Source organism: Pipistrellus hanaki, assembly GCF_964339955.1.
Source record: "Pipistrellus hanaki genome assembly, chromosome: 7".
NCBI classification, from domain to species: domain Eukaryota; kingdom Metazoa; phylum Chordata; class Mammalia; order Chiroptera; family Vespertilionidae; genus Pipistrellus; species Pipistrellus hanaki.
The window spans coordinates 61,962,441-61,988,832 of NC_140509.1; the positions used below are offsets into that span (position 1 = coordinate 61,962,441).

At 42.4% G+C, this 26,392-nt stretch overlaps 1 protein-coding gene across 5 annotated transcripts in view; it reads right to left on the reverse strand.

Moving 5' to 3' along the window:
* UTRN (utrophin) overlaps positions 1-26,392 on the reverse strand; it is a gene marked incomplete at its 3' end in the record, with an annotated part of 411,728 nt that overhangs the window by 357,222 nt on the left and 28,114 nt on the right. For 3 of the 5 annotated variants that reach the window (XM_084889909.1, XM_084889906.1, XM_084889910.1), the window contains exon 1: positions 6,329-6,590. The exons of the other annotated variants lie outside the window; for them this stretch is intronic. In XM_084889909.1, coding sequence (XP_084746035.1) covers positions 6,329-6,422 — 94 coding nt within the window. In that variant the 5' untranslated portion in view covers positions 6,423-6,590. Of the gene's footprint in view, positions 1-6,328; positions 6,591-26,392 lie in introns of those variants that run through there. 5 annotated transcript variants of the gene reach the window in all.

Here is a 26,392-nt window from a genome sequence, read left to right on the forward strand (position 1 = left end):
CAGGTGGAAGTTAACTGTCTTAGAACGCAAAAGAAATTCAAATACATAGTCATTCAAAAATCTGCCATTCTGTAGGAATTTCCTTCAGAATCAGTAAGAGTTTAAAAGTCAAAGACCCAAACAAAAGAAAAGAGGCAATGTATAAAAAGGCAATTCCCTGAAGAAGCTTGTCATATTGCCAATAAACATATGCAGAGAAGTTCAACTTCACAGAAAAAGAAATACAAGTTCAAACAATTATATTCTACTTTTTGTCTCTCTACTCTTTACAGATAACAATTTAACAGTTAAAGTCGATTTGCCCCAAAATTACTCAAATGAACTAAGACACCTACATAGGTCATTATTAATAATAATTTAAAAAATGGGATGCCACTACGACAGGATGGTTTCAACTTTGATTTAGAAAGAAAAATTGATCTTATGGGCACTTAGATGTACAACTGTACACATTTGCATATTCATAGGGAAAAAAACAGGACATACAAAACTGGTAATAATTATGGAGGGAGTGAGGGAATGACAATTTTCCACTTTGTGTGTTTTTTATTCTGCATTGAATTTTTTTAAGAAGGAGCTGAATTACTTAAGGTATTTTAAAAAGATATTTTAAATATATTATTAATAGTTAGAATGAAGATTTTAAAAAAATGTATTATAATGAAAGCTTCTGTAACTTGAAAGCAACCCTACAGAGTGGACCACACCAATTCCTGCCCAGCTCACAATCCAAGTATGAATACTCTGAGGTTTAGACAGAAAGTTTGACCCGTGTTCCTTTAGTCCTAGACTAAAATTTCACTTTGGCACAATATTAAAACTGGGCTGTGACTCATCTTCCTCTGCAAAACAATGCAAGTTCTAGTTCAGTGGGGAAAAAACGACTTAAGTTGCCAGTTCACCGAGCTGTTCGAATCAAGGTCAAAATATTGGGTGAGAGCAAGGTGTCACTGCCCAGACCCTATCGCATTCTGGCATCAGTCCTTTCAATTGCCCTTCAATTGTTGTTGTCATACTAGTTAATATTAATAACAGGAAGAAATATTAACAATAGGAAGGGAGCAAAGGGAAGGCCAAACATTATAAGCATGGTCTTCTGGTCAGCTTCACTAGGAAGCTGCAACTTCACACTCCCCGGTGAATCACTGGTCCATTCCCTGCAGATCACTGGCCCATTCCCTCCAAATCACTGGCCCATTCCCTGAAAATCACTGGGGAAATTGATCGAACTAATGGGAAGATGGCTGCCTGCACAGTGAAGTCAGGGTAATATAGGGAAGGTGCTTGCCTGTCAATCTAGCCTCAGGATAAAGATCATTGGCCAAGCCTTATGTTACAGAACTTACTTTTCCTTTAACTATTTACTTGGAACTGCTACCTAATTCAAGTCTGTGAAAATGTGGGAATCCATTATCCCAAGATAAAGGAGTTCTCTCTACTTTGCTCCTCTCGCCTCCCTCCTGCTTCCTTGTACCCACCCATGCTCCCTCCATACCATGTGGCTCTAGAAGCCCCACGCCCCATGGCCAAGTGGACACTATCCAGTGGACTGCATCTGGGAACACACAAGCTAACCTAGCTAGGTGCGGAACTGGTCTGTACAAATATGGAGAGAAACTCTGGGCAATGGCTTTGATCCCAGCTCTGCTGAAGACAAAATGGGGCTATTTCTTTGGTGAACAGAGGGAGATGGGACCTTGGAAAGTCAAAGGTTTTGTTCCACAAAAATAAGGCTCTCCATGACACCTCATCCTCCCATGGGACCTCAGAAAATTCCCACTCCCACAGCACCCCAAGGAGCCCACTTCCACCAGCAACTCAGAGAGCACCCTACAGGTAACCCAACCAAATCCTGAATTTGCAAACAGCTGGAATAGGAAGCACCTGGTACCCTCAATAAAGGGGTGAGAGAACCCAAGTGAAACACAAAACTGACCCAGGATCCATGTCATGAGCATACCTTTCAAGTAATGCCAAGGAAAAGCACAACTAAAAAGATGATTATATAGATATTAGAAGCCTGGTGCACGAAAATCATGCACTTGGGGGGTCCCTCAGCCCAGCCTGCACCCTCTCGCAGTCTGAGACTCCTCAGAGTATGTGCACCTGCTGACTTAAGCCCAATGCTCGTGAGCCTGGCTTCTGGCTGAGTGGTGCTACCCCTGTGTGAGCGCACTGACCCACCAGGAGGCAGCTCCTGCATTTTGTGTCTGCCTCCTAGTGGTCAATGCACGTCATAGCAACCAGTCATTCCACTGTTCGGTGAATTTGCATATTAGGATTTTATTATATAGGATATGTATGTGTGTGTGTATATATATATATATATATATATATATATATATATATAGTACAATAGTGAACAAAATATATAATGTATTTTAAGTACCATAATGAACAAAATATTTTATTTCCTAATTCTAGGCTCTAGGTCACAGGCAAAGCTCTTTACTGACTAACTAGATTTTTACAATGTTTACAGAACTTATTCCTTTTACTGTTTACCTGGAGCTGTTACATGTAGCTTTCAAGGTGCTTTAAAATGTGCTACATCGCCAAAACCGGTTTTGCTCAGTGGTTAGAGCGTTGGCCTGCGGATCGGAAGGTCCCAGGTTCGATTCCGGTCAAGAGCATGTTACATTAGTTGCGGGCACATCCCCGGTGGGGGGTGTGCAGGAGGCAGCTGGTCGATGATTCTCTCTCATCGATGTTTCTAGCTCTCTATCTCTCTCCCTTCCTCTCTGTGAAAAAATCAATATATATATATATATATATATATATATATATATATATATATATATATTTTATATATATATATATATAAAATATATATATATATATATTTATATATATATATATAAAATATATATATATATTTATATATATATATAAATATATATATATATATTATATATATATATATATATATATATATTTTATTTTATTTATTTTTTTTTTTTTTTAATGTGCTACATTATTAATCCTGACCATGACCCACTAGAGGAATCCTGCTGGTAGGAAAACCCATCACAGAAGGTAAGTGCTTCCACAATCCATGGCTGGTGGGCCTGAGACCCAGGTCCACCCTTGAACCACTGCTCATGCTATGTTAATCATATTTCTCAACTCCCCTCCCAATTCTTTTGTTTCAAACAAATTATTCTGTCCCTACCCTTCTTCTTCCAATCTAATAATTTTCTCTCAAGCCTCCACAAATTATATTCTACTTGCTCTTCCTAGCAATAAAATCATTTTTTATAAACATTAACCCTGGCTAAAAATTCCCAAGCCCTGAGAAATGTTTTTCAGGCAAACCTCAGCAAGCTCTGATCTGAATTCCGGGTTCCTTCAATCTCATATACTGTAGCCAACTGGTGGGTCAGGCAGCCCCTAAGATCTGCCAAGGATAATCACTCCCCTCGTCCAGGCCACTTTAGGAGACCCTCCTGGGAGTGTCCCCCACCGGCCCCACCTCCACAGTCACACCCATTGGCACCCAAGCCCCTGAGATGAAAGTCTGGTTCCCAAGCTTTCCACCTGCCTTGCTTCATGAAGACGCCGCCAACCTGGAGCCTGGTCTGTGCCGAGAGGTCTGCTCAGCGTACCGAGGTTTGCCTGTCCCTGTCACTCTCCTAAGAGCTTCCCAAATGACAGCCGGTATTCAGGCGGGCTGCAGTGTCACAGAACACTCCTCCACACCAACACAGACCGGAAATTAAGAGATCCTACCCTCTGCCAGCCCTCCTGCTGCTCAGAGACATTTATTCACCCATTTCACAAGCCAATGCTGAGCCTCCCTGCGCACCGGGAACACAGTGAGGGGCTGGGTACCACGGGGACAGGGCTTCCCTCTGCTCCTCGACCTCATGGAGCCTTCAGCCTTGGAAGGAACGAGCAGCCTGGGCCTGTGCGCCTCCTCGTTGAGTCCATTAGAATCCCTTGGATATTTGTGAAAAGCTTCATAGGTAAGGCGAGTCCAATTACGTGAGGGCCCCAGACATTTGAGGATTCTGAGTGCAGCCGGGGTTCAGAAGAGCTTAATCTGCCCATCTGAAGAGGAAACAGCCAGCACAGAGTCCTGTCGACCCACCAGCCGAGCAGGAAGGGCGGCGAGAAGAGCAGGGCCTCTCAGAGGTGGCTTCCTGAGCAGGCGATTCCCAGACATAAGTCATCTGTGCCACAGGACCTGCCTACGGCTCCTGCACATTCTCATTTCACACTTTCAAGATGGGTTGTTTTTTTTTTAACTTTGGTCTCTCTCAATTGCATTATTTTAGACATTTGGCCATTTGTACACAGACATCAAGAGTAAGGAAATAAAGTATTTCACAAAAGTTTTAAATAAAAAGATTCTATACCAAAGACAGAGATTAATATGTCCACCTTGTTCAGTATCCTCCTGTTGTATCTCAGTGGGTAAACCGAGAGGCAAATTCATCAAATTAGCATTCCACATTCTAGATGACAACATAGAGCAAAAGACTGACAATTTCAACAAAATAAAATAAACAAAAACACTGAAAAGCTAATTTTGAGCAAATATGTCTTTTAAATCCACTCAATTTAATTTATTATTCCACTCAGATTCTGCAACAGTCCTTTGACATATCAACTTCTGCACTGTCAAAAATGTAATACAAAACACATCTGGTTTCACTTTCTGCCTTACTTGAGCTCTGTAAATAAAGGATTCATCCCAAACTTTAAGCTATCATGGAGACAGCTTTAACCAAAAAAAGGCCATATGTTGCAACGAAATATACTGTCCATAAAAGCATATTTTTATATCTTTATTTTTATCAGGATCACTAAAGAGATCTACCTGTAGGTATAAGGAAGTACTCAGTTCAATAATAGCAACGTGCAGGGAGCTTAGGCCCTTGTGGAATCTGAAATCATGGACCCATTTGTTAAAAATAGCATGTTCTGAAGTATCTTTTTTTAAAATACTTTGTATTTTCCTAAAGCCTTTGGACTGGTCAGAGGGCAGGAAAGAAATTTGTCTAATTGGATGGAAATTCCTGTTTAAAGCTGCAGTCTGCTTGCTTTCAAGTTTGCTCACTATGTAAAGGTTTATTGGTATTTTTTTTTCTTTTAATTATCTTCTGATTTTGAGCACCAGAGTTACCTGAGACCCTTTGTAGCAAGACAATAAAATGCAAACGAGCAAACTGCAGAGATCAGTAATGCCAGGGAAAGACAGAGGATTAAGTGAGAGTTAAGAAGTATCCTCGAAAAGCCACAATGTTATAATTGCTACTCCCAAGCACAGGGTTTTAATTCAGTGCCTGAAAGCTATTTTAATTTTTTGTTGAGGCCACATGGTTCTTTAAATAAGAGAGAAAAGTCAATAGCCCAAGGAGAGAATTATAAGCACACTGCTCTCCTATTACATGTGGCATAGAAAGTAAATTCACAAGGAAAATATAGGCCACTCCAATCATTTCCCTTAAAATGCCCTCTATAGAGACACTGCCTACAAGCATTTGCCACCTCATTTACATGGACTTATAAGGAATAAAACATTAAGAGGGACAAATTAATTCCCAAAAAAAAGAAAGAAAAAATTTTAATACTAACTAGCCTAAAAGTTTTCCCATAGTGACAATGTTCAAACATGATATATGAGATCAAATAAAACACATCACTTGCTTTGTCTTGTTTTTCTCAGAAAGCTTCTATGTCCCGTACATGAACATATACACGAACTGGTCCAGAAAGGTCACTTGAAAGTGGAGTCCAGGGATGGAAACGGGCATGAGCACACCCAAAGTCAAGCTCTGCGCTGGCGGTTCTCCAGCAAAGCAAAACCCCCTCACCTCCATTTCCCCAAAAAAGTACAAACCTCCAGCCCTCCCCTTTGTCAGCTCCGAACCGTACATTTTCAAAAGCGAAATATCCTTTGCACCAGCACGGTAAGTCACATACAGTACGGCTTGAGCTCTACCACAATTCAACAGCAGAGGAAACTGATCCCTGTATAACTGTAAACAGTCCACGCATCAGAAGCTGCTTCGAACGAACAGGGGAATCCAGTGAAACACCCTTGTCACCATCAATGTATGCTTCCTTGAGTGTTTTCCCCAAAGAAGCCAATACGTGGCAAATCTTCACACTCTGAAGAGAAGGATGAAGCAGACAGCACTGGTCCACTATTCAGAGTCCACAACAGAGGTGGCCTCAGGAGGAACAGGGCTGTCTGTCCCCAGCAAAGCCCTGCCTTCAGTGGCTCTGTCTCAAACAGAAGTGGCTAAGGGAGCCTTGTCCTTGCTGACATCCCCCTTTCAAAGCCTCTCTGGCGGGGAGGCGGGCAAGTTGGCCAACTTACCTGGCACTCGCTGGTAAACCCGGCGAGCTCCCGGCCCTGGCAGGTCAAATCTGCACTTTTTCCAGCGAAATGCGGTGGCTGCCGGGCTGCTCATCACCTACATTTGCTTGAAAGACGAGGAAAAGGATGCAGAGGAAGCGGACAACAAAGCAGCCTGCGAACTGCACACTGGGATGTCCTGTGCTGGGGTGGCTTTTCTTTTCCCACGAGAGGATCTGACTAAACCTAGCCCAATCTCCGCTCAAGACAGACAGGAAGTTACACTTAGCAGTCAGTGAAACGCCTTAGGTCATAAGGAGCTGGGGTTGATTTTTTTTTGTTTTTTTGTTTTCTCTTTTGTTTTGTCTTTTAATTGTCACAAGTAAGAGCCTTTGAATATTTCTGATCAACTACGAAGAGATTATAACTTTGTTTCCTGTTTTGACAGCATTGGCTCAGCTCATAAGGGACACCTCCACCCACCTCTCTACCCACGAGGTATATAAATAGAGGCTTTTGCCCTGGGTATATACAACTGGCTGAAGGGTTTTATTACAAAGTAACTATACTTCAAAGAATAAATTGGGCTTGTTATTTCACTTTCATGGGCATGTATCTATCCATATCTTGAGGAAATAAAACTCAAAATGACCTCTTCTGAATTCCTTAGAAACTGCTATTATGGAAAAAAAAAAAAAAAAATTAACCACATAGAGGTAACACTTTTGACTCACATTTCCAGGCCATTCTATTCTCTATATTTGCCTTGCCCACTTGGCTATCACTTCTGCATGTTTTCCACAGACCTGTACTAAGCAAGATAAATCATCACCGCATCACCTCACCTGTTTTCCTGTTCCTATCCTCTTTTTCTCTCTGGCTTATAGAAACTTCCTATTCTTAAGCAGAGATTTTCATAGACTATGTACCCTTACCAGGAAACATGGGTTTAAATTAAAAGCCATGTTCTTCCCTACTACTGCTGGCTGAGGCATAAAAAAAAAGAGAACCAGCCAATGCCTACCCAACTCTCCTCTCTTTACCTATGTATTTTGCCTAGACTGGATGCAGGATGACTCTGCCAAAATACTCACTCTAAGCCTCAGTCTCCAAAACTGTGAAATGTGAGTAGAGACCTCACCTGCCTCCTAAGAGTCTTGGGAGGAGAGAAGCATGGTGATACAGATTATGTCACATAATCAAAGTCCAATTTTTTTGGGGGGGGGAGGGGGGCCGCTTTATTGATTTAGAATTCCATTTGTATGCAATTAACCCATGTAGAATGTATAATTCAATGATTATTCATAATTCACAGAGCTGTGCATCCATCACCACAATCAATTTTAGAATGTTTCATCACCCCAAAAAGCTGTCATGCTCCACTTCCTCCTCCCACCCTCCAGCCCCAGGCAACCGCAAAAATCTACACATACTCTATTGATTTGCCTCTTCTGGCCATTTCATATAAATGAAATCATTGAATATGTACAGGGTCTTTTTTTTTTTTTTTCACTTCGCACACAATGTTTTCAAGGTTATTCCGTGTTGTGTCAGTACTTCATTCCTTTTTCTTTTCTTTTTTTTTTTTTTTTGGATGAATAATATCCCATTGTAATAATACTCCCCATTTTATGTATCCATTCATCAGTTGATGATTATTTGGGTTGTTTCTATCTTTTGGTTATGAATAATGCTGCTTTGAGCATTCATGTACAACTCTGAGTGTTGCCATGGGTTTTCATTTCTCTTTAGTATCTATACCCAGGGGTAGAATTGCTGGGTCACATACTACCCTATGGTGAACCGTTAGAAAAACTGCCAGAGAGTTTTCTCAAAATATTTCCACTACCAGTGTAAGAGGGTTCCAATTCCTTCACCTCCTCAGCCACACTTATTACCTGTCTTTTTATTACAGCAGCCATCCTAGTGGGTAGAAATGACATCCCAAGGTGGTGTGATTTGCAGTTCCCTGATGGTTACTTATTAAGGCCCCGTTTCTACTAGTAGCCCAAAGATACTTCCATATTTAAAGGCAGGGCTACATACTCAAACCACAGAGCAAGTGGCAAGACACCGGGACCACTTGATCAGAATAGATACTGGCTGCGGTGCTTACAAGGCCTTGAAGGTACCCAGCTTTAATAGTGGGTATTTTCAAACAGTTATGTAAGAATTTCAACATTTTCAACTGGTATCATTGTATGGACTTGTATCAGCTAAATAGTGCTGGCCTTCTTATCTCTGGTAAGAAGCTGCCAAAGTAGTTGATCCTGCTTGCTCTCCCAAAGGGTTGCTTAAGAAAATGTATTAGAAGATGAAATTCTCAATGGAAATAATGACATTTCAATCGCTTACAAACCAGCTCTTTCTGTCTTTCTGCTTTATTTTCTTCTTAAATAGAAACAGGCCAGATTAAAAGGCAGCCTTTTGTAAGTGAATACCCATAATTGTTTATGGGGGAAATTTTTAATTTTACTTTTCAATTACAGTTTACATTCAGTTTCACTTCATATTAGTTTCAGGTGTACAACATAGTGGTTTGACAATCATATGCTTTACAAAGCATTCCCCTGATATTTCCAGCACCCACCTGGCACCATTGTTTAATATGTCTTTACTAATTTCAGAGGCAAGGAGAGGGGAAGAGAGAGAAACATCAATAATGAGAATTAGATTGGCTGCCTCCTGCACGCAGAGATCAGTGTGTGGTGATTTAAGATTAAAAAAAAAAATCTCAAAAATGTTGAAGGTAGCCAAGAAGGACAACAAATCAGGATTCCCCCTCCCTCTTAAAAATATGATATTGTAAGAAGGGTAGTAATTATTCTAAATCAAAGGGATTATCCAAACGAATCCAAAGAGATTATCTAATTCAAAATGCAAACCATCTAAAATGATCTAATTTGAAGGGATTATCACTTTTTTCCTAATTCTAAGGGACTATCTAATTCAGAGGAATTATCTTTTTTTATTTCCAGACCTAATGGTGTTTGAACAAATTCACAGACAATGTTAATTATCTCTTTCCTAAAAAATCGTATTTTGGATCTTAATTCCCGCCCCCCCTCCAAAAAAAAACTAAACAGAATATAATTAACATAAAGCAAGCACACAGAAAGAAAATATATAAAAAGGCTCTAAACTTTAAAAAGTAACCTTTTTTCCCTTTATTTTCCAATATGAGGCCTCCGGCCTTGCAGCATGTACAAATAACATGATTCATCCATCTTCTAAGAAATTTTCCACATCCCAAGCCTGCACCATGTAATCCATTGTTTTTGCTATTTCTTGGCATTCGGCTGAACTATGAGGCTGACCCCTGCACTCTCCTATGTCAAATAGAACTTTCCATTGTGGGAAATGTCTAACACATGCACATTAAGCTAAGTGGGAATGTCACTGCAGCTCAGGAGCAAACGCGGTCTGTGTCAGCCAGCACAACTCCTGCCTGGGTTCCGCACGGGAAGGCAAGCCACTGAGCAAGCCCCAGCGCAGAGCCTTCCCTGGAGTCTCTGTAAACCCTTGAGCGTGAAGAAAATCAGAAGCAGCGATCAGCTTAGCAAAGTTATCTAAAGGTCCTTCTAAAAAGCCCTAACAGGAGGGCACTTCTTAAAATTGCTCTGTGACGTCAGAACCCACTCTCAATCCACAGACCCCTTCTTCTTCTGTGCTACACGGTGGCCTCGTTCCTAGTTCTTGTGAAATCAATAGGCCATTTATGCTGCAAGGATCTGTCTAGGGTATGCACTTTCTTATTCAATCTGGTGTTGACAGCAGTAATCAAATTTTGCACATACCACCAGCTCTATTATAGCTCAGCAGTCACTGGCTGCCAGCCTACGTCTACTCTCACCAGAAAGGAAAAAAAAAAAGAAAAAAAAAAAAAGACTGGACTGCAGAGAGAATCACAGGAGCTGAAACTACAGGAGGTGGTGTAGAAGAGAGAGAAGCAGAGTCATTCCGAGACTAATCCCCTCTCCACTGGGAAGACACAGGCCCAGCAACATCAGCACAGCCAAAACCAGCTGAGCTGACCTTGGCTATGAAAGGCACATACTTTACCCTTCTTCCTGTTATCTGCAAACCCTCTTGGCTTTGAGCATCTAATTATAACCGCCCGATCCTGACTAATGAACCTACTACATCTAACCCTGCAGAGCGGCAGACAAAAGCTAGAGACAAACCACACCCACCGACACCAGGGAGCCTGTGTGCAAGGGAGCTTGGAGTTACAGCACCTCCCAGGACCTCTCCAGACACTGTGGCTTCCCTTTGTAACTCTTCCGCCTGCACTTCAGGTGGAATCAAGAAAATGGTAAATTAATCTTATTATAAAAACAAGGTCAGCCTTTAAAAAAAAAAAAAAATAGGGAGGGGAGTGAAAACCTAACTATGGCATTCTTCTGGACTTATATTTCTTTCTTGACTTTGAATTCTCTAAGAAAAAAAAAACTCCTGCTAACAGATACCCTCTACTTGAAAGCAACATAGATGAAGCTATTTCCTGTTATAACAAGCAAGTTTTTCTCATTTTTTAAAAGTTGAAATAACTTTAGATTTATCAAAAAAGTTGTAAAGCCCTAGCCAGTTTGGTTCAGTGGATAGAGCATCGGCCTGGGACTGAAGGATCCTGGGGTTCGATTCTGGTCAAGGGCACATGCCCAGGGTTGCGGACTCAATCCCCAATAGGGGGCGTGCAGGAGACAGCCAATCAATGATTCTCTCTTATCCTTGATGTTTCTATCCCACTCCCTTCCTCTCTGAATAAAAACCTTATTTCTTAAAAGTTGTAAAAAATAGTAGAGTTCTTATTCCCTCCTCCCAACTTCCCCAAATGTCACCATCTTTCATAATAAAAATATAATTGTCAAAACAGAGATTTAGCACTGATGCAATACTCTACAGATCTTATTCAAATTTCTAATAATTTCCCTTCCTTCTGGATCATGATTCAATCCAAGAGCCTACATTCAAGCAAATCCTTAAAAATCCAAGATACATCCTTTCCAGTAATTCATGCAATATCTAATGAACATTCCTGAGCCCCCCCCCCCAAATAGTTGGGTGTGTTTTTTCATGTTAATGAGGTAGTGTCATCACTGACCATTGAGTTTTCCCAGTTAGAAATGTTTTATTTTTTCCTTCAAAATTCTTTCCATATGTAATCTGTTTATCTTAGCACAGCTCATATAGCTTCACAATCCCTTGTCCAAAATCCTTGGGCTAGATGTCTTCCCAAATCAGAACTTTCTCCAATTGAGAAAGTTAGACAGCACACAAGCCATCTATTACTTTGAAACATAAACCAGTGAGACTCAGAGAAAGTTCCCCTATTTAAACAAATTGATGTACATCTGCAACAAATATGTGTATTTTATTAATGGTGAGCGAGATAAATAAAGATTGGAAAAACATTCCCAGCAGTGCAGGTCAAATGTTGCCACCAAATGAGTTCAGGCTAAACTCAGGTTTTACTGTCAGATGAATTACAAAGAAAAAAATACCTTTTGGTCTTCAGAGCTCTGTAACTGCCAATGAGGCCACTTGGATCTGTACATATGGGTTCCATGGCCTCACTCATCTCCTGCCCTTCTTTGCCGCATCCCCTGTCTCTCCCTCTCCGGGCAAAATAACCTGCAAGGTTATGTCTGCCTCTAAGCTCTCTCCATTCCAATCCCCACCTTCCAAGGAGCCCCCGAGGGTGATGTTTGTAGAACACCTACAGCTCCCTCGCTTCCAAATTCATAGGAGGATGGAGGTGGGAGTCTAATCGTCATGAGGTTTGCAAAACTCTCCACCACCTGAGCCAACTCCTCCGACTGCACAGACCATCTACACAGCATCACACCCAAGGAGAACCCCCCTCCCCCCAAAAAAGGGCACAAGCCCTATCATCACAATTCTCACAATGTAATTCATTCGCTTTAATATTTCCATCAAACTAATTACACTCAGGATACAATTTCCCCAATATTCAAAGAGCATGTCAGGAGCTTTAACCCCCTTTTTTTTTCTAGCTAGAAAACTCTACCTTAGTTCTTGACCACCTTAACTAACATTACTATCACACAAAATCCCACATGTTGACATAAAAGGAATTTTTCACAAGATTTTAACAACACATGTCTAAAAATACTCACTATGTTACTATTGGTATGGTTAAAACAATTACAGAAAGCAAAAGCCAGGAAAACTTTTCTAAAAAAAGTAGCGCCAAGGATGGCACTTAACGGAGTTGAGTGCTTTCTCATGGGGATTGTTTTTCCAAGGAACAAAGATATAAATAAAATCTGAAAGCATGCCTTTGTTTCCATATTAGTATATGCATGCAACCAAATGACATTATGATCAACAGAATTATGTTAGAGGGAATTAAACAAAAATCCCCACCATGGAAGTTTCGAATTTATCCAAAACCCCCCAGAGGCTGACCTCAGATGCAGACTTGAAGGAATATGCCAGTGAAAGAAGAAAGAAATCATATGTTAAGTATTATTGCTTTTATTTTCTAATGTGCCAACAGTGAAAGACACCTACTTCGAATTAAAAGAAAAATTCCTAGAAGTTGTATTTCAAGATAAAATTATAACCTTTCCTACAATTTTCCCAGGAAAATTGCACAGCAGTAGTAATCCCTTAATGAGGGGGGTAGGGAGAGGTTGTAGGAGCTGGCATCCTCTCCCTACACCGAGGGAGGCCAGGAGGCTCTGAGCAGGGAACCCGGGTTTCCTGCGAGAGAGAGAGAGAGAGAGAGAGAGAGAGAGAGAGAGAGAGAGAGAGTGTGTGTTTACACACACGTACATGTGTATGTCTGGCCGAATTGCTTCCAAACAGACCAGCAACTGCCAGGAACCCACTGGTATGGCATCCGGTGAAACAAGCAGACACCATGTGGCTGCCAGGTGGTGCCACCACTTTGTAGATGCCAGGATCTAATCTGACAGGGCCCTGGGGGAGCCCTGCGGTGTTGTCTGCTTGGGCAAGGGTCCCTGGGACAGCCGCTCCGGCTGCAAACATCTCACTCCGACAGTAAGAAGGAAGCTCGCCGCAGGGCTCCTCCGGGAGGAGGCAGAGTAGTCACAGGGACATTCGGAGGTTAATAAGACACAAATGCTTTAAAACTCAAGAGGAATTTTAAAACATTGTTTTTTAAAAGGAGGGGGTGATTTTTCTGGAATTTCTGCCTCGTTCTGTTTTTATCAATCAGGAGGGGAAAACATTGTCTTTCCTCATTTGCCTTCGTATTGCCATCCCTTGGCACAGTGCCTGGCACGGGATATGGACTTAATAAATGAGCAGTTACTGAAGGGAGAGAGATGAGATGATGTGGCAGGCATCAGTGCAGAAGGGAGGGTGTGCCAGGGCAGTGAGAGGAGCCTGGCCAGCATCCTCTCCCAACGCCCCCCAAGAGCACAGAGCATGCAACATGCCCACCTGAGGCAGAAGGGAGGTGGCAGGGTCTAGGGCAGGAGCAAAATCAAAACAGCAGCTCCGAGGCAAACTCAGCAATCCCAAAGCTGCAGAAAGACTCCGCCGGGACCAGAGAGCCGTGGCCAGGCGAGAAAGGCACTCTCAGGAATATAAAAAGAGTAATTTGGAAATAAAAGTGCTGTCACAGTAGAGGCAATAACACTGTCTCCCAGCGGGGCTGTGGAGCCCAACTCAGCAAGCGAGTTTTCCTGAAGTGCTACTGCTGGCCTTGTGAGGAAAACGCTGGCTCCTAGAGGGTTCTAGAGCCTCAAGCTTCATTGGGGGGGTGTGAAGAGGGAAGCACAGGGTTGTTCTCTGTTGTTAACAGTAAAACCATCTAGTGGAAGAAGTGACCTAAGCGTCCCATTGGGCGCACAGCCTGTGAATCCGAATGTGACTCCTAAAATTCTGTCCCTTGGTCACCAGCAGCAACGATCTCAATTTAATGTCTTGCCTATGGACCCTTCTACCCTGAAGTGAACCTGAGGATGCTGGACATGGGAAGATAGGTGTGTAACAGGTGTGAGGCATCTGGAAGGGGCAGCACACAGAGACTGTCCCTTCTGCGGGCACATCCACCCACACTCCCACGTGCCATCTCTCTCAACTTGGGAACAAGGCATCACCACCTACTTATGACGACTGAGGGCTGGGCATGGGGAGAAAAGGAAGGAGCCAGGTAATAATTGGGCAGAACCGACGCCAAGGAACTGACAGGGAGTATTGTACATCAGATCTAGTTTTCTGCCGGTGAGGAGCAGAAACTGAAAACTATGCTAATCACTCAAGAATTAGAGGCACGGGACTCAGAAATAAGCTCCCAGGGACCCAGAAAGGAGTACTTGTAAGAGCCAGGCAGCTACCCATCTGTTTGCTGAGCACCTACTAGGGTCCATGAGGAGAGGGCATAGGGCCAGTTCCCAGGCCAGGCAAACAGCTCACACCCAGTGCCATCACGGCCTCAGGGGCCAGGCCGGAGCCCTGCGACAGGCCTGAGCCTGTGAAATACTCAAGGAAACGAGGTGGGAGTGGACACCACAGAAGCAAGAAGCACATGCCTCCTATTCACGTGTTCTACGGAGTCACTGAGAAGGCACGAAAGACAAACAGGTGACCCGGAAAGAAGGGAAGAGCAGCGCCTGAGGGAGGATGACCATCCTGGGGTTGGCAGGTTGGGGCCATGTATGTCCCATTTCACATAAAACTCCACTTTCTACAAAACATTCTCCCCCGGAGAGGTTCCACGAGGAAGCCTGTCTATCTATAAGAGTATAAATACAGCAAATGTAGTGAACTGGGTTTGAAATTAGGAAAGCTGGAGGAAAAGAACTGCCTCCCGGAGGCTGCCAGGTCGGCGGCGTGCGGGAACCACCCCCGTTCCCGTTGGAACGGCGCTATGTAATTTGGACGGTAACAACTGACCAACTTTCGGGACCTCTGAACTTGAAAGTTCCTTCACGTCGCTTTCCATTGGTGCCTGCAAAATGCTTACAACTTAAGCTCTGTCAGTACCTCAACGCTCATTTGAAAAATGAGGTAACTGAGGTCTGTGAACACGGAGCGAAACCCCAAACCCAGGCCGTGGGTGTTCTCAGCCCAGGGAGCAGGTCTGGCGGGCCTCCTGAAGCAGCCCTGGCTCTCAGCAGCAGGGCCTGGACCAACAGGAAGCCCAGACACTGCAGATTCGTTTTCCTGAAAGTAAAGGACACCATACAATACTTCCTCTCTTCCTCAGTCACAGCCAAACACCCGGTGACACCAGGAGGAAACGCACGTTCCTCAAGAGCAGGAGGGTCCAGGTATCAGGGAGCAGCAGCTGCTGCAAAAAGTGGTCCCATCTCCACCCCTACCCCACCCTCTCTCCTACCCCCACCAACACATGCCTTGGAACCTTGAGGCCACTCAGAAGGGAGTCTTTCGGCAACAGGATGAAAACAAAAACAAAAAAAAAAAAAAACACCGACACACTTCCACTCCTGAGGGCACTGAAATCATAGCCCCAAAGGAACAAGGTGGTTACTAACTTGACTCCTGCACACCGGAAAGAGGGAGAGGAAAGGGAAACGAAAGCAAGTGACTCTAGGTTCTAATTTCACATGCAAGAACACCCAGCAACAGGTGCAGCGTTCCGGGGCAGTAATGACTCTCAAAACATCTGTCGCCTCCGCAGCAAAGAAACCAGCATTAGCAACGATGTCAGAGGTGCAAATCATCACGTCCTTGCCACAGCAATATTGTTTAAAAAAAAAAAAAAATAGCAAACAGATCAAATAATATTTCTCTGCTAACACGACTTTTTTGACATAGTCCCCTCCTAAAACAGTTTACTGGGAAATAATTTAAATGTTGGCTCAGACAAAAACATTTTTTTAATGTCAATGACTAGTATACTGCCTGGCACATAGGAGGCAGGCAATAAATATTTACTGAATGAATGAATTAATGAAATCAACAGGCAGGTAAACAAAAAGTTGTCTTCACAAATAAAGGTAACCAAAATCTCACTTTCAAGGTAGTATATAAGTATAGTTTTTCCCAATTTCTCCAAGAAGAGAACAAAATGTTATAGTCGGAAGCCAAAAACAAGAGCTACCACCAATGAACATCTATGTCCAGGGGTGCCTACCCCTGAACACCCTGGCTGAAGCACTCTGGGACTAAGGGATCTATGCAGGGAATTCTCATTTGGAGAAAACCAAATGGGAAAAGCAATCATAATCATGAGCAATCCACCTTTGAGTTTTCCTTTCTTTCAGTACACTGTTCCATGTGACACTGTCCGCCTGCCATGACTACAGAGTTTATAAAATAAATTCTGTTGTACAGTCTTTTCAACATGATAAAAATAATCCACTGATTATATCTCATAGAAAATGTCTTGTGCTGTATGTGACAAGTATAAGAAAAATATGTGTGGATAAGGTGGAGTAGAAGTGGAGCCACTTTATGAGCTATAAAAACTGACAGAAAGGATGGAGGAAAATGGCGATGAAATTGAGCCCACTGATGAAGATGTCTGTCATAGGAAGGCTGTACTAAATAAAAAGACTACCAGTGTAAGAATATCACTGACTTACATAGTAATACTAATTATAAAAATAAGGGTTCGGAGCACAGATAAAAACAAATCATCAAAATTCCCAGAAGATGTCAGAGAACTGAGAAATACAAATAAAAATATAGAGAGGTGCCTGGTGTGGCTCAGTGGTTGAGAAGGTCACGGTTCAATACCCAGTCAGAGCACATGCCTGGATTGCGGGCTGGATTCCCAAAGTGGGGCATGCAGAAGGCAGCCGATCAATGATTCTCTCTTATCATTGATGCTTCTATCTCCCTCTCCCTTCTTCACTGAAATCAATAAAAATATTTTTAAATAGAGTAAATAATTTTATGAAATTACAATAAATAACTCAATTTAATATTCTATTTAATTTTCTTTAAAGTCATGAATTTTTTTGTTTTGTTTTTAACAGTATTTAGTATTCCAAATAGAATTTCTCTCATTCTATGTATTCAATTTAAGGAATCCTTTGGTTTTTCAACTCATTCCTTCCAAGATCCAAAAGAACTCCTACTTTCTTTTACCTCCAAGTAATACCCAAAGGTTTTGAATAAAATTCTTAGCTAAGATTCTAGGTGCCTAGTTAAGAATTACTAACTTCAAGCAATAAACTGGAATATCAAATCTCTTGAGAGTGCTTTGTGTGTTTTTTAATTATATATTTTCATTCATCCATCCATCCATCCATTCATTCATTCACAAGATCCGCTATCCCTACAGGCCAGGGGCTATGCCAGGCACTACAGACAGTGGTGATCTAGAAAATCTTACTCCCTGCTCTTACAGAGAACACAGTCTAGGGACTATTAACAACCAAGTTAAACCAAACAGCACTGCGATATTTGTGCTGAAGCAAGCAACATGGCAGATGGCAGGGGATAGAAGGAAATCTACGTCAGGTGGGTAGTCAGGACAGGCATCACTGATGAGGTGCCATTTATTCCCAGGCCCAGCCCCAGAGAGAGTGGAAGGGGCTAGCCAAGTGCTGGGGGTCAGATATTCCAGGCAGAGAAAAGAGCCAGTAAAAAAAAGTTGCTCCTGGAGCTACAAGCTAGCCACAGATGACGGACGGACGGAGAGAGAGGAGGCTCATTATAAATATGCCAACGGCATCTCGACATGTGACTCACCCAACACGCCTTTGCATTTACACACACTTTCCCCTCTGCCTGGAACCCCTCCCTTCTGCTCACTCTCTACCGCCTCAGAGGTCCCTCCAGAGAAGAACAAAACTCCAGGAGTCAACCCCTCCTCACCTGTGTCCCCACAGCACCTGGTCCGTGCCACTCCCACACCTCTTACCACAGCCACAGCACCGCTGTGGTCAAGGGCCTAGGAGCAGGGATCTTGCCTTATTTGTCTGTGTCCCAGCAGTCTGCTCTGGAGCGTGACTCCAGCAGACATGCAGTAAATGACAAGTCAGTGAGCGACCACACCAAGGGAGGAATGGACAAGTCAAATGAAGGCATTTGGAATAGCGCTAGGGCGACAACTCATTAACCCATTTGTAGTTTTGAAGACAGGGTGTTTTCAGTCCCCATATGATTTTCAAACCCTTTGGGCAAATCATCTTGCATCACAGAGAAGTGACAGGATAATTTTCATTAGACACCCGCCCGGATCCGTTCACATCGGACAAGCACACATTCCATTCCCTGACAGGCCCACCCTGGGCTCGGAGGCTGACAGTTTTCCTGCCCTAGAACGTCTTCAAGACCAGTAAGCGAAGCAAGCCACATTCCCAAAATGTTGTTAATGGCTGGCCTTGTACGATTTTTTTACACGTAATTTATTTTTTTCATACTGTTAAGAAAAACTGCTTTTAAAAAAAAAAAATGCCAAGGTCACCCAGAGGACAAAATCATTGAAAAATCTGTCACTCAGAACGGTCCACACCCATTCGAGCTCACTGAGCCCTGCCGAGGTTTCCTTCCTACCACCGCTGGACAAAAGGTTCAGCAGCCACCATGTCTTCTTTACCTGCCTGCGACTCCCCGCCATCTCCAAGCGTGAAATCGGACGCCACTTCCAGGTCTCCTGGGCTCAGCATGTCCTCCAAAGGCAGTTCAGATTCACCAACCAGCCACGCATGTTTTCTGAAGTCAAGCTGGAGAATGTGCTTTTATGGAGTCAAATTGAAAAACAAGGCCGAACTGTATGGGAACCACGGGGAGAGGAGTCCCTCCCAACTGCCCCGACCAGAATGGTGACATTCCTGCCTCAGCACAGCCCAATCCTGGTCCATTCCGTCTGAGCCTGAGCCTCTGCCAGGCTGGGGAGCCTGTCACTTTAAACATCCGGATGTGTGACAGCACTTATCTGCCCGGGAACATGGAGGTGTGCGTTTTGGCTGTTCAAACTGCTTTAGACGATAGGGAAGCCAAGCACTTCCTCGCTTTTTCTTCCGTTGGAGCCCAATGAAAATTTGGGTGAGCAAAAATGTTTAGGAATTAAACAACCTTTTTAAAATGTCCCTAAGTGTCCGGCTCTCACAAGAGAGCTTGTTCTCATAACGTTTACAATCAATTTTTCAGCCTATGTATTCCAAATGAATCGCTAAAGCTTTTTTAAAAATACTATTGCATGAAATACAAACTGCTGCCAACCTCCACACACAGCCTGCTGCTCATTTACCCCCAATCGCTGTCCTCGTTCAAGTTGGCCACAGGCCAAGGTCTGCCCTACTCAGGGCCTGCTCATGGGCTCCGCCCTCAGCCAACGCCCTCTGCCCTCTTCACGTGTCTACTGCAATATGGCCCTCCCTCCTTACGAGTGCCAACTCAGGCAGGTAAAGGCCCATCAGGATAGATTACCACAGCACAGCAGCACACTTAGCCCCTTAGGCAATCAGACAAGTCTTAGTATATTCTGCCCTTTGATAACTGTTTCTTCTATGAGTCTACACATCCCAGAGGCCGGACATCTGTAGTGACCATCAGTTTTCCTGACCGTGCCCAGTGCAGTGGTATATGGGGCACGCAATAAGTAACTTCCGTTTCAGATTGTTGTCACTATATAACTACATGGCACGCTGCCATCAGCTCTAAGGAAACCAATGTTCATTTTAAAGCATCAACTTTGTCAGGGGTTATGACAAACCAGGGGGTCTGTCCATGAACTCAGAAAGGGGAAAAGCAGATATTTTTCACTAACCTTTAATAGAAATTTGCATCACATATTACAAAGGTCGGTCATAAAGTACACTGTTAGTAATACCTTTGACTGCATCACCAATAAAAATCATAGCCATTTTCATAAGACATTACAGATAAAAAATTGGCTGATCATCACCTCAGAACAGTCTACTGGGCCCACTGTTAGATCTTGTCACTGAATGCACTAATAAAAAAAAACCAATATTACTCTATACAGGCTGCTTCTTAAGTATTTTGTAATTGAATATTTATATAACTGATTTTCCAATATAATGCCCTGCATTTTACTTTATGATGAACTTTAAAACATTTCTCTGGATTCACCAAACTGCAAAAAAGGTGGGGGGGCGGGGGGGGGGGGGGACAGGGAAGACAGGGAGGGAGGTGATAAGAATAAAAAATGAAAACTCTGATCTACATCATCTTCAAGAAATATAAACACTAATGTACCAAGAAACACAATCTGTTTTCAATGGATTGAACATAATTTTATTCCCTGGGAAAGGGAATAAAAATAAAAACATCATCTAAAAAAAGACAATGCAAAACAGAATTATTAAGAAGTCATTTTTTCAATAAAAATCTCTACTTTTCGTACAAAACAACTATAAGAGAGGGAGTTCTTGAGGGACATTTACACAGTTAATAGCTACTGTACACAGTTCAAGTATTCTACATCCCTGATCTATTCTTGATAATGATAAAACTTCTACTTTTTCCAGAAAGACTCATCTTTGATCCAGAGAACCCCTTGGGTTGGTAAAGTGAGAAACAAGGCAGACAAGGTTACAAAATATTCCACAGCCTATCATCTTACTTCTGGATCAGCTCTGGTAATACACGCACAGACCCACCAGGAGAAATAGCACAGTAATCATTAACACCTCACTGTGAGTTGCTTTAATAGCAGTAACACCCACTGCCCTCCAATAAAAAAGGCGACAGACCAGAGAAGGGAGGAACCAGGCCTCCATGAAGGTAGCAGGCCAATGGACAACATCTAGAGGCTGGGTCCGCAGAAAAAAAAGCTCAGAAAAGGCAATTAAGTCAAATTTTGCAGACCCTGATGGCAGCCAGAGGTCCTGCTCTCCTTATTAGGAATGCCCTGGAAGACTGAATACACAATTTTTCTACACAAATTAAGACAGTTTCTGGCCAGTTCCATTCAGCAGCTCCAGTTCATTCAATGTCATTTTCATTCTTTCCCACCAAAAGGAAAACAATAGGGGGGAAACCGGTCCTTGCACCCCAGCTCTGTCCTTCCCACTTGCCCTCTCCCTCATCCTCCCTGTTTACCCTACAACTCGGGACTCCACACCCAAGGCCTGCCTGCTGGAATCCACAGGCGGGTATCACATCTCTTTCGGAATATTAACACAGTTAACATAAAACTAAAATCTTTCAAGAAATTCACACACCCCCAACCCCCAGCAGAATATTTCCGGGAAAATCTGTGAATGTGTTTATTCAGAGGGACAAAACCTCAAGACAGCTATCAACAAAAGGGAGTGAGCTGCCCTGAAGTCCGGGAAGCCCAGAGCAGCAGAGAGAACACTGAGTTTGGGGCCACTGTTTAATCTTGGAAAGCCCTGTCCTCCCTCTTTGACTGGGATTCCTCAATTATCAGGCAAAGGGAGTAGACTTAGGTCCCTTAAAGCATCTTCTAGCTCTAAAGTCCTGTGAGGCTCCACATTGTTACAACAGCCCCCCAAGGTTATAAGGGAATGGAAAGGACAGGAGGCCACTTGTCTCTAAAAATGGTACAGAAGTCAGGAAATGCTGGAAAGAGATCATTTCAGCTTCAAGGTCTCAAGGAATTGCATTATTTAATCTGTACTGCATTACTAGTAAACTAAAGATACATAGCATGAGAAATGTCTAACAGAAAATAGTCCATAATCACTAGCGATACAAAAAGTATGTGACTGTAATGTGAGGAGAAACTTGCTCAAATTAATTTGGATATTTAAAATTCACATGCACATTAAATTACTTCTAAGGCCATGAAGCCTGGCAAAAGATAGAGGAAGTGATGGGATAACCATAGCTGACAGTGGTAAGAAATCAGTGCTGAGAAAAGACAGCTATTGAAAAAAATGTAGAACACATTATTCCCAGAGGTTTATGAGACTGCCAAGACAGTAATATTGTGCACATTTTCTATACCTTCAATACATTTTCCAACAGAATTATTTCCAAAGTCAATCTCCCATTACCTCTTCCTCAATCTGTATCAAAGTCATAAATGCTCATAGTTTTGTGGGGGGATTTAATCAAATAGGATGACAACAAAGTTCAGCAATCCTGCCCAGCCCTCCCTTTCAGCAGGCTAGCCTTCTGTTCCTTATCTGTTTGTTCTGACACTCATTTATACATTTCTAAATGCTGCACTTATACTATGGTTTCCAGATTGTAAGTCAGACATTACTTACAGAATTGTATTATAGCAATTAAGGATTTACTTCCCTTATATCCACTCTCCGATTCTCTATCCAGTGGTGATTTTGTTTGTTGGTTTGTTTGTTTAAGGAAAATCAGTATTCACACTTGGGGGGGGGGGGGTAAAATATGTTTTTATTTATTTAAGAGAAAGAGAGAAAGGAAGAGGGAGGGAGGGAGGCGGAAGAAGAGGAGGAGGAAGAAGAGGAGGAGGAGGAGGGGAGAAAGACAGGCAGAGACATCAATCAGTTGCCTCCCATATACACCCAGTACAGTAGAGGACCAAACCCACAACCCAGGCATATGCCCTGACCAGGAATCAAACTGGCGACCCTTCAGTGCACAGAACGATGCTCAACCAACTGAGCCACACCAGATAAGACTCTGTCCAGTTTTTTGTTGCTTATATCATCCTTTAAATTTTCAATACCTTTCTCATTCCCCAGATCTGATTTCCTATAGCATCCTATTCTTGTTTCAAAGATGCAATTAGTTTCCCACTTCTCTGAGGATATTTATTATATATCTTTTTCCTGTTTCCCCTAAATGCCTTGTTCCTGCTGTTTGTTTGGGGTCGGCATCAATCCTCAAAACCCTGGCTCCTGACAGCCCCTCACATATTAAAATGAGTTCCAGGAGCTTGGGTGTTGCTTGATGCTTGACAACTGGGGAGCTCAAAGCAGGTAAGCAATTTCCATGCTGTAACTACACTGGACTCCCAATAAGAGCATCTCCGACTTGGAGCTGGTGTAGCTTTAGGAATTCTGGAACAGGGGTGCCAGGGTTTCACCCTCCTGGTAACCTTCAATATTCCTGATGTCAAACCAGAGCCCCAGCGTCTTCTCTAGGTCAGGGACCCCAAGCCAGGGTTCAGTTTATATACCCAGGGTGTATAAACCTCTGTTTTCCTGTGCAAATGGGGAAGAAGGGAGGCAAAGTGTGCTGTTCACAGATCTCAACCAAACTCCCAGTTTTTAGCCCCACCCCCACCTCCCTTTTCTCCCCCTTCCTGCTGATCCAACTACAGACAATACTGGTGACTCCAAGTCAGGGGACTTGTAAAAGCTGAGAGATACATCTGGAAGTCTCTCACCATCAGTCCCTGCTCCGGAGCCTCAGTAGTAACTACTCAGACACCATCTTCCAACATGGGACACCTTGCCCAGCCATGGCTATCTTGTCTCCACTTCCTCTGGACACACGAGTTTATTCCTTTTTGTTCTTCTCCCATAACTATAGTGATATCATGGCAGCAAGCAGTGATAAATATATACACTCTACAGCTTTCAGCTGTAAGATCTGCCCTCTTCAACATCCTTAGGAAGACATCCCCGCGTGGTCTCATTACCATGGGCTGGGCATCAGTTTACATGGTGCCATATATAGGCAAAGACTTGGTCCTCACAGCCCCGAATTCTAAAAGCAATTTTGCTGACTATTTTATGGCCCAAACCAGACTTTGTGCAGTAATATTCATGACATCAGATGGATTTGTCAGTTATTTATTCTCTCCGCAATTAGGTCCAATTTGGAATTTGAGTTCAATATTTACAATATGACACAAAGCGATTTCATACGTTGCAAAATTTTACAGTTATAGCATATTACATTTCTTTGCTTGACTTTCAAATGTGAACTTTTACTTTGCATTGAGTAATTCAGCATGGCCCAGTTTTAAGTGCTATTTGGGAACTTTAATGCACATTCGCTTTATAAACTAATAATACTAAATTGCATTATAACTTTATTAAAAATTCCAATAAACTTTATCTCTGAAAGTGTATGCTAAAATAAACATAGAAATCCAAAATTCATCTATATTTATTTTTTAAAAAAACCTATAGGTGTATCAAGCATATTAATAATGAAAGAAAAAATACTCAATGTAGATGGCCCTGTAACCCGACAGCTCGGTGCCTCACAACAATAAACAGGGCTGCCTATAAGTTTTAAAAACACAAAGAGCCATTCCCCTCTTGGCTGAGAGGGAGCACATATGTTTCTGATAGTAACATGCTGAAAAACAGAAATCATTTTTCAAGACCTTCTTTTGGATCAGAAAGAACCTCACAGCTGGATGCCAATATTTCCCACAAAACCCAGCGAAATTGACTGTGGCTACCTACAAAGAGTGGAAACTTCTCAAGCTAATAAAAGTAAGGTTTTCCAGCATATTCATAAAATTGCAAACTTTAGCATAAATTATGTGGTTTGGTAGCTCACATACAGCCATTTTAATTGAGCCATAAAATATTTTTGCCCAACTCATGATATATCTTTAATGTATCACAAAAAGATGGTAAGAAAGCAAGAAATTTAATAACACGTTCTTTATTTCCTTTAAACCTCCCTGTTTCTGCAATAGCTAAAGTAAGTAAAGGTAATGACTACTAAGTGATTTCCAACCTTAAGGCAAAATCAGTATCAATGTTGTGCTCGTTGGATTCTGACCCAGGCATGTTTAATAGCCCCCAGCATTCAAAACAGAGGACCTCCAACCTTTATTTCCTCGCTCCCTTCCACCACATCACTAAATGGAGCAGGAGGATTTTTCCACTCTCATTCAAATGATAATAGTTTTATCATGTATCGTAACCAATTAGTGCTGATAAAGGAATATAGATGAAAGATGTTCACAATTTTACAAATAATATTTATAACCCACCATTTACCTAGTACTCATGACAATGTAATAGCCTTCTGAAGGAAGTGTAATTGATTCAATTACCAAAGTAAGAATTACCAAGTTTCCTGCATAATTACTAATGTCTTCATTACTTAAATGTGGGAAATAGACCTTAAAATCCTAAGGCAGCCAAAACAGTTCCACACCCTACATTTGGACAGGATGTACCTCCTAAAAAGATCAAAATCAAATACTCCGTGCACATTTTCCTATGCCTTTAGCCTGAAGTATTCTATGCGTTAATTCTTTATACACATATCCGGCCCCTATGTGCCGAGCGTTGTTCAAGGCAGTGATGTAAAATGGTCTATGACATCCTTTTACTTTGTATGCCACACTCTGCCCATCAGTCTCATCCAGCGGGTCCCCATGTTGAAAATGCTTCTGAGTCCGTGTCTTTGATTTCCAGTGCCTACTAAGGAAAGACAGAACCCCAGGTGATGCATCACAACCCTGAGTTTTGTGGGAGAAAGGAATTCCTGGCCCACAAAGTGACCTGCAGGACAGCTGTTGAGAGGGCTTTCACAGACTTTGGGGGATCAGCAGGTACAGGTTTCCAGATGCTGTAAACCCAGCAGACACACAGGCTAGGTGCTCACTGAGACAGGATGGTAAAGTCAGTAGATACACCGGCTGGGTGCTCACTAGGATAGGACACATCACAGGGAATCACAGAGACCACTTGTTGCACAAACATCCAGACAGCTAAAGCCTCCAGGTAACAAACAGAAGCAGCCAGATCCCAAGCAGAGGCCACATGTGCCAAGCAACCGATGCTGGGCTCCATTTTGATAATTATAGTGTTCCTTAGGTTTTCTTGTAATCAGATAACTTCAGACGTATTTACTCTCATTATTATTTGCTCAGAGTTACAGACTAAGCACTAAATCCATCAGGAGTGTGGCCCAGCTACCTGGGTTTAACTCTGCCACTCTCGACCTTCGCCACTCTGTGTTTTGGTTTCCTGATTGTAAAATGAAGGGCTGCTGTGAGAATTAAATGATTTCATATGTGTGTGTGTGTATGTATATATACATATATTCCTATATGCACATATATGAAAGTGTGTATGTCTATTGTATGTGTGTGTGTAAATAAGAGTAAAATAGCTTCATAGTGACTGGCCTAGGAAGCATGCAAAAACCATTAAGCTACTCTTGTTGCTGCAATGCTTCTTTCTTTTTAAATTCTTTATTGATTAAGGTATTACATATGTGTCCTTATCCCCTCCATTATGCAATGCTTCTTATACACCAAATTATTCCATGTGGTGT